The 9,065-nt window shown below is 34.0% G+C and overlaps 1 protein-coding gene and 1 long non-coding RNA gene across 2 annotated transcripts in view; one reads left to right on the plus strand and one right to left on the minus strand.

The window, feature by feature from the left end:
• The window catches only part of LOC107753563 (uncharacterized), a 21,278-nt gene extending 19,145 nt beyond the window's left edge, over positions 1-2,133 (minus strand). The window contains exon 1 of the long non-coding RNA XR_001641481.1: positions 2,121-2,133. This is a non-coding gene — a long non-coding RNA (uncharacterized LOC107753563). The remainder of the gene's footprint in view (positions 1-2,120) is intronic.
• Positions 1-6,585, plus strand: part of celsr1b (cadherin EGF LAG seven-pass G-type receptor 1b) — a 50,886-nt gene extending 44,301 nt beyond the window's left edge. Inside the window, exons 23-35 of the mRNA XM_016569730.1 lie at positions 53-179; positions 272-472; positions 586-760; positions 2,203-2,315; positions 2,435-2,511; positions 2,605-2,731; positions 3,560-3,685; positions 3,810-3,946; positions 4,725-4,819; positions 4,926-5,069; positions 5,179-5,391; positions 5,939-6,209; positions 6,293-6,585. Of these exons, the coding sequence (XP_016425216.1) occupies positions 53-179; positions 272-472; positions 586-760; positions 2,203-2,315; positions 2,435-2,511; positions 2,605-2,731; positions 3,560-3,685; positions 3,810-3,946; positions 4,725-4,819; positions 4,926-5,069; positions 5,179-5,391; positions 5,939-6,209; positions 6,293-6,317 (1,831 nt within the window). The 3' untranslated portion in view covers positions 6,318-6,585. The remainder of the gene's footprint in view (positions 1-52; positions 180-271; positions 473-585; positions 761-2,202; positions 2,316-2,434; positions 2,512-2,604; positions 2,732-3,559; positions 3,686-3,809; positions 3,947-4,724; positions 4,820-4,925; positions 5,070-5,178; positions 5,392-5,938; positions 6,210-6,292) is intronic.
• Positions 6,586-9,065: the final 2,480 nt, after the last annotated feature.

The raw sequence follows: 9,065 nt of genomic DNA on the forward strand, positions 1-9,065 counted from the left end.
TATAGATATATATATATATATTATTTGTGTCGTTCCTGCTCTTGTTTGATAGGGTTTCTGGTGGAGGCGCCTGGTCTTCTAAAGGCTGTGAGCTGGTCTTCAGAAACTCGACTCATATCAGCTGCCAGTGCAACCACATGACCAGCTTTGCTGTCCTCATGGACATCTCCAAACGAGAGGTAAGGCACAGCCAGCTATTTTGGTTAATATGTTTTTTTTGCTAGTATACAGCCAGCTAGCTAGTTTTTGAACTCTGTCATCTTGTCCATAGCATGGTGATGTTCTTCCTCTGAAAGTGGTGACCTATACGACAGTGTCCGCCTCTCTGGTGGCCCTCCTCATCACCTTCCTCCTGCTGGCCATTCTTCGCAAGCTGCACTCCAACCTACACAGCATCCACAAGAACCTGGTGGCCGCCATCTTTCTCTCTGAGCTCATCTTCCTCACTGGCATCAATCAGACTGACAGTCCGGTGAGCAGTCTGGAGAGTATTTAGATTATAATAACAACCACATTGTTTTATTTTATTTATCTTAGACGATTCTATGTGATACTAAACCTTTCTGTTTCTTATCTGATTTGTAGTTTGTATGTACTGTTGTGGCCATTCTGCTACATTATTCGTACATGTGCGCATTTGCCTGGATGTTTGTGGAGGGTCTGCACATCTATCGCATGCTGACCGAGATGCGTAACATCAACCAGGGCCACATGCGCTTCTACTACGCCATCGGCTGGGGGATTCCTGCTATTATCACTGGTACTGTATGATACTCAGTCGCTCACTAACTCAGGTCATAGTTTGATCTAGAGGACACGTTTACCTGGCTATATTTTTAAGCTGTTATTTGTCAAATAAATAGTTAACATGTTTTGTATACATTATATGTGTTGTAGTCCTGTCAAATAGATTAATCACAATTAATCGCATCCAAAATAAAAGTTTGTGTTTACATAATATATATGTGTGTGTGTGTGTGTGTGTATGTGTGTGTGTGTGTGTATATTTATATGCATATACAATATATACATGTATACTGTATATTGAAGAAATATATGAAGGGTTCATTTGCAAAAACAGATAACTATTTAGCAATTTTCAAAAGTCATGTTTTTTCATTGTGCATTCCAATTAATCTCAATCAAACTGCAGTTGGGTTATTTTGATTAGGTTAAAAAATAACTAAAGTATACAGCTAACTAACTCAATAAAACACAATAAAAACATGATAACATAATAAAAACATGATTTTTGAATTTGAGTTATCTGTTTTTGCAAATAAACTCGTCATATGTAATTTATATTTATTTATATATATAAATATTTCTTAAATATATTGTGCATGTGTGTGTATTTATATATGCATATAATATGCACAGTACACAAACATATATTATGTAAACATAAATTTTTATTTTGGATGCGATTAATCATGATTAATCGATTTGAAAGCACTATCATTCAAAAGTTTGGGGTCGGTAAGATTAATTTAAGAAATTAATACTTTTTATTCAGCAGCGGTGCATTAAATTACTCAAAAGTGACAGTAAAGACTTTTATAATGTTACGAAAGATTTTTATTTAAAATGCTGAACTTTTGAACTTTGCGTTCATCAAAGGATCCTGAAAAAATGCATCATGATTTTTCACAAATATGTGCAGAAAATCAGCATATTAGAATGATTTCTGAAGGATCATGTGACACTGAAGACTGGAGTAATGATGCTGTAAATTCAGCTCTGCATCATAGAAATAAATTACATTTTAGAATATATTAATAGAAAAGATTTATATTTAATTTAAAATTTATAGAGTTATATTAAATTGTAATTAAATTGCTGTTTTACTGTCAAATAAATGTAGCCTTGGTGAACATAAGAGACTTCTTTCTAAAACATAAAAACATCCTAGCAACTCCAACTTTTGAATGGTAAAGTACAGTAAATTACTGACTGAATTAATGACATTTTTTCAAAATACTTAATCAAAATTCACTGAAAAATTATCTTGTTTGAAAATCTACCAGCATACTCATCAGTGAAAATACATTTTAGCATTTCTCTCTCTCTCTCTCTCTTTCTCTCTCTATATATACACATATACACACATATATATATACACACACACACACAATTAAAAACCACCCAAACCCCTTATAAATCTTGATCGTGCATTGTTGCTGATTGATTGTCTTTTCTCAGGCCTGGCTGTGGGTTTGGATCCTCAGGGTTATGGAAACCCTGACTTCTGCTGGCTCTCTGTTTATGACACTCTTATCTGGAGCATCACAGGACCAATCTCCATAGTAGTGCTGGTCAGTTTGTGTATTTTAATCTTATTTAACACCGTGGAAGCACTGCTTTCCTTTCCATCTCCCAACTGATGTATTTGGTTTTGAGTAAATAATGGAAAATAAACCTCTTTGTTTAACAGATAAATACAGTCCTAATTGTGCTGGCAGCTAAAGCCTCGTGTGGACGGCGCCAGCGAACGGAAAAGTCAGGAGCAATGTAAGTTCAGTGAGAAAGCTTAAAGGTCAAACTGAACAATAATAAGCAGGTAAAAGCTCATCTTTTTCATCATTCTCATTTGCTCTTGTGCAGCTCTGCTCTTCGAGTGGCCTTCCTCCTCCTGTTGCTCATCAGCGCCACCTGGCTGCTGGGTCTAATGGCAGTCAACAGTGATGTGTTGTCCTTCCACTACCTCTTTGCCATCCTCAGCTGCTTGCAGGTACATACAGTATGGTCATGTGCTGTGTAAATAATGTTCACTGTTTGTCAGAACAGAAATTTGAGATGGCTTGCCTATATTTCTAAAATTACTTATATTTAAAATGTTAGTAAATACATTATATATATATTTTTTTTACTTTTTATTTTACCTTTCATTTAACATATCTCTTTATTTACTTCACTATTTTCTTTCCGTATTGTTTATTTTATTAGCAACAATAACACACATGCATATGTTGACAATGTATGCAATTTGCAATTGTGTAAGTAAAGTGTAGGTAAATTACTTGATTGTATTTCATTTTACATTTTTATATTTTTCTTATTTTTTTTACCCCATCTTATTTTATCTTTTGTTTTATCTCTTTATTTTCTCTTTATTTTCTGTGTTGTTTTTATTTAAAATAAAATAATATAATTGTAAAAAATAACAAAAATATAAAAATGTAAAATTAAATACAATCCAGTCAAGTTAGAGTCAACAATGCTGTATCAATACAATTGTCAGCATATATAGTAATAAAAAAGATAATAATAATTATTGTTGTTGTTGCTAATAAGCAAACAAAACAGAAAGAGAATAGGCCTAGTGAAGTAAAAATATGTGAAATGAAAGTTAAAATTAAAAAAAAAAGATTAGGTAAAAATATTAATCAAAATATAAACATGGATAATTAAACACAATGCAATGGGAATTACTTAATGTGTTTTATATAAACCATATGGGATTGGATTGCTCTCTTTAACAAACCGTTTTGCTTGTGTATTATGACAAATGTGTATGTATTTAATTATTCAGTAATGATGTGTATTTTTTTCATTTCAGGGCATTTGCATCTTCTTTTCCCACTGTATTCTCAACAAAGACGTGAGGAGGAACCTTAAAGGTGTCTTTACAGGGAAGAAAGTACCAGCTGAAGATCCTAGTACAACACGGGCTACCTTACTCACAGTGAGTCTGACACATTTTCAGTTAACAAAATAAATAAGTTAATTAAAAATGAAAAATTCATGTATAGGCCCAATGTATTTACTGACTACACACTAACAGTGAGTCTCTTCATCTGTCATCCCAGCGTTCTCTGAATGGTGACGTCTACACGGAGGATGGAGGTCTGTACCGGACCACCATTGGAGAGTCCACTGTTTCTCTAGAGAGCTCTGTTAGATCAGGCAAGAGTCACGGCAGCAGCTACCTTGTTTCCACACTCAGGTAATGCACCAGGAGTGAATTACGATTTGAGTTATTTTATATTGAATCCTACAACTGACCAATCAGAATCAAGTATTTCTTAAACATCCGTGTAATAAAACAATGTTTCATTTGAAATGCTAATGTAAAATATCTCCATACCTCCTCGTTAACCTCTTAAAATGAGAATCGTGTATCATTTGAACTTCCCCAGACCTTGATTTTTCTCTCATATATTAATGGTCTAAATATATCTGGAATTATGAACTATTAGGTTAGGCAGTATTTGCACTAACCTATTTGCACCAATTATTAGCTGTTATATTTTGCGTAAACGTCTCAAAGGGGCATTCGGTTTTTAGGTCACTCCACTGAATATCTTTACTTGAGACTAAGTTCATTATGACTATCAATGGGCGCACTTTAGCCATATTTATGATTTATATTTTTTACCATAACCACTGACAGAGCCCTACAGTATTGTAATTCACAGCACAGTGTCATCTGTTACATGGATCTTATATTGGATCCAATGTGTATTGCTTCACATGTTTGATCTCTCAGACACACTTCTAACTGCAAAGCGTAGCGGTAAAGCATATGCCATTTACAGAGAAAAAGTTATTAACTAATCAGAGAAGAAATTCTGGTTGTCATATATGTAATATTGCTATATTGGCAGCTGCATTTGTGAACTTTTCACATGCAACTTACTGTCACTGAATAACTTTAGTGTGACTCCACTTAATGTAATTATGATTATGTAATAATGTATAGATTTGATGTTGTTTTCACTCAGGGAGAAGAAACGCAGCATATCGTCTAATGGTGGAAATGTGGGGCATGACGAAGGAGACTCGTCGCTTTTCTTCCACAAGAGTAAAAAGGCAGAAGGTGAGGACAGAAATAACCCTTAGGAGCATTATGCAACTATTTTTAAGACCATTGAAGGCTCAGCTGGTGTCATGACTTCTGAATAATCATTTTCTGTTATTTTCAGACTCGGATTCGGACAGTGAGCTCTCAGTGGATGAACACAGCAGCTCCTACGCTTCCTCCCACTCCTCGGACAGCGAGGACGAGGCCAGGCACTCCAGGACCAAATGGAATAACGAGAGAACGCCCATCCATAGCACTCCGAAAGGTGCCTGCAGCCTCTTCTGTGAACTCTGACCTGCTCTTTTACGTGTTTTATTCATTTTATTTTTATTTAAACTTGGATTTTTGATAACTTTACTCATGTTGTTCTGCAGTTGATGCTGTGTCCGGTCAAGGGAAGCCATACTGGCCGCAGGAGCCGCCCACAGCCAGTGAAAGTGAGGAGCCGGGTGGTCCAGAGAAACTGCGGGTGGAAATGAAAGTGAATGTGGAGCTTCATCAAGGGAATAAATTAAATCACAATGGAGATGTGTCTCAAAGTGAGAGTTCACCCAGTCAGCCAAACAGCAACCAGTTACCCAGAAGAGGTGAGCGACAACTACTTAAACGAAATAAAAATTACTACTTAAAAACAAAAACTATAGGGAAAAACAATTAAGTGAATGAAACCATTTTAGTACTTGAAAAATCCATTTTCTTCCTGCATGCATATTTTATATATGTTAGTAATTAATAATAGTATAATAAAATTTTATAATTTATTAGATAATATTTATCTACATTTATATATATATATATATATATATATATATATGTATATATTCTGTATTATATTATATTGTATTAAAATATTCTGTATAATGTTATATTGTATTATATTAGTACTTTCATGAGGCATTTAAAAGAACAAGATCACTGATATTAAAAGAATATTTAATAATAATAAATACAATTTAAAAAATTGATCAAATCAAATTGATTTGTGCCTATTCATGAATTTTATTACAAAAATAAACTATTTATTTAATTAGAATATATTATATATTTTAAATAATATAATTGTGTGTGTATATATATATATATATATATATATAATTAAAATATTATATTATACTATCATTTCCCTTTTATTAGGCATTTTAAAGAACAAGATCACATATCCACCCCCACTGACGGACAAGAACATGAAGAACCGCTTGAGGGAGAAGCTCAGTGACTACAACCCACCCCAGATCCCCCGAAAGACTCCATCGGTGGGGTCAAACGAGGGGGTTCGCTCAGGAACCGAGGCCAACAGCATCATCATTGAACCACCTCCATTACCACCTCAGTCTGCACTGAACGGGATGACCGTAGAGCTGGGCACGAGCCCCGTCACCCTGGCGGACAAAGACTTTGATTCGGAGTGAGTTGGAGGTCAAATGCTGATCATTAGGATTTATTTGGTCACTTTCTGATTGTAACACCTCTCTTTCTTTCTCTTGTTAGTGGCAGCAATGAAACATCAATCTGAGTCTTCAACTTGAAGGATGCTGAATGAACTGGAGCGGGTTTGAACCAGTTTCTGTGTCCCCACTATTATTAAAGCACAACATTGTCCTGCTCTGAAATTGTTTTTAGTATTTATAAAGGTTCATTTAATACAAAAGGAAGCCGGGCGCTAGCTATCCCAGCATTCCAAAGTGCTACATTGTCCAAGTTGAGCAGAAAAGTTTTCTGACATCGAAAAGGATAAAGCTGATCTGGAGTTACAGCAAAAGACTTTGATATTATTTAGCATTTGTACAGTTTATTCCAGAATTCATCAGTCATAAACAGATGACTTATGATGTGTAAGTAATGTTTATAGTGACATTTTGTATTTTAGATGTGTAATGGGTTATCTGTAAAATTGTAAATTAGGATTTCACTGTGATGCCAATATTGAATATTTATGTTTACTGTGGTATTTTTTACAGCACTGTTTTGAATGTTTATATTGTTTTTTTTTTATACTGTGCATTTTTAAGCAGATGTAGCTTAATACGTCGTTTTATTTTTTGCCCCAAATGTCTGAATATTCTTTCCCCCAGTTATGTTTCAGATGAATTATTAGGATGAAGATGACCATCATACACACTGTCTGTCATTGGGTTCAATGGTCAGGTGTGTTTTACAGTGATTACCTCTTACAGTATTTTACAGCTTATGTTCAGCATGCCTTAAAGTCTCTGCCAGTGCTGTACATAGAAAAACAGTGTTTTGTTTGCTCTGCATCTAAATTACCAACAAAGAATCAAAAGATTCCTAAAGTGCCTGTCGACTATTTTATAGCTCTGCCAAACCTCTTGTGTAAATAGTATAGACTGAGACATTCAGGGAGCCGTTCTTTTGTTTTTACTCATGTTAAAGGTCAAGTCTATGTGAAAGTGATGTCAGGTCAGTAACTATGTAATCTGTAATAGTTTAGAAGCATTTATTGATCGGTAGTCCTTAAAGGGTTATTTCACCCAAAAATGAAAATTCTGTTATTAATTCCTCACCCTCGTGTTGTTCCAAACCCGTAAGACCTTCGTTCATCTTCGGAACACGATTTAAGATATTTTTGATGAAATCTGAGGGCTCTCTGACCCTCCCATAGACAGCAAGGTAAATACCACGTTCAAGGTCCAGAAAAGTACCAAGATGATCGACAAAGTAGTCCGTGTGACATCAGTGGTTCAACTGTAAAGTTACGAAGCTACGAGAATACTTTTTTGCACAAAGAAAACAAAAATGACGACTTTATTCCACATTTTCGTCTCTACTGCTTCAGCGAGTTCACGGATCTGTCGTGAAGTACCATATACGCGGTCTTACGGGTTTGGAACAACACGAGGATGAGTAATTAATGACAGAATTTTCATTTTTGGGTGAACTAACCCTTTAAGTGAACACACATTATCACATGAAATATATTAAATGTGTATCCATGAAATACCTCCATTACTTGTCAAAGCTCGTAGATATTAGATACCAGCATGTAAAATAAGGTATTTATATTCTTACTATTCGCACTGATAAAACATTTGAACATTGTAAATAAATGAATTAAAAAGATTTAATTAAAAATCTGTATGATCTTGTATCTTTTTTTCCCCTCACTAAAATGACTAATATTTCTAATTATTTTGCTATAATGAAATTCCTTCAACATACACTACTGTTCAAAAGTTTGAGATATGTGAATATTTAAAAAAAAATGTATACTTTTATTCAACAAGGACACATATGTGACAGTAAAGACATTTATGAGATTTACTTTCAATTCATCAATAAAAATAAATAAATAAAAATAAATCAGTTTCCTCAAAAATATTAGGAAACACAATGGTTTTTAACATTGATAATAATGAAAAATGTTCCTTGCACAGCAAATCAGCATATTAGAATGATTTCTGAAGGATCATGTGACAATGGAGTCATGACAGCTGAAAATTCAGATTTGCATCACAGGAATAAATTACATCTTAAAATATATTAAAATAGAATATAGTTTTAATTTTTTTATTGTACCAAATAAATGCAGCCTTGGTAAGCAAAGTGACAAAAACATAAAAAAAAAAAAGAAAATAAATAAATAAAAAATCTTACCAACCCCAAACTTTTTAATGATAGTGAGTTAGTCAATTTAAGTGAACAAAATTGTAAAAATTCATGAATTATTTAAAAAATAATTATTAAACATGCTCCCCCATCTACCATGGTACTGAATGAACTGACTCAAATACCATAGCATTTACATGATTATTTATGTGATAAAAACTTAATTATGGTGAAGTGTTAAAAAAAACATGGCTTTACCAATGGAACCATGGTCATTCCCATTATAGTATTTGGAAGTGTTTTGCTAGTATTGTGTAATGAAGTGTAGAATAAACTAGTCAAATATAAAATGTTAAAATTTAGATAGAAAATATAATGTGTGATTAACAGAATGTTATCTCTGACAGTTCAGTTGATTAAAAGTAAAAACAATGATCTGTCATTGCGCGCCACCTAGTGGACACACAATCATCCAGTGGTCGAGGCTAACTGCAGCGCAAACACCCCAAAACGAGTCAAACCAGACCTGTCACATAGCCGTCTAGACCTAAATGCGTATGTTCACGTCCAAACAAGTCCACTTCAAAAGAATTAAAGATAAATCATACACCTTCGCGTTTGTTTTCACCCTCGCGTGCGTATATGACGCATAAACTTTAAGCATGGATTTGACAGAGTTATGGGATTAATATCCACC

The sequence above is a fragment of the Sinocyclocheilus rhinocerous genome, unplaced genomic scaffold (assembly GCF_001515625.1).
Source record: "Sinocyclocheilus rhinocerous isolate Xijiao unplaced genomic scaffold, SAMN03320098_v1.1 scaffold200, whole genome shotgun sequence".
Lineage (NCBI taxonomy): Eukaryota > Metazoa > Chordata > Actinopteri > Cypriniformes > Cyprinidae > Sinocyclocheilus > Sinocyclocheilus rhinocerous.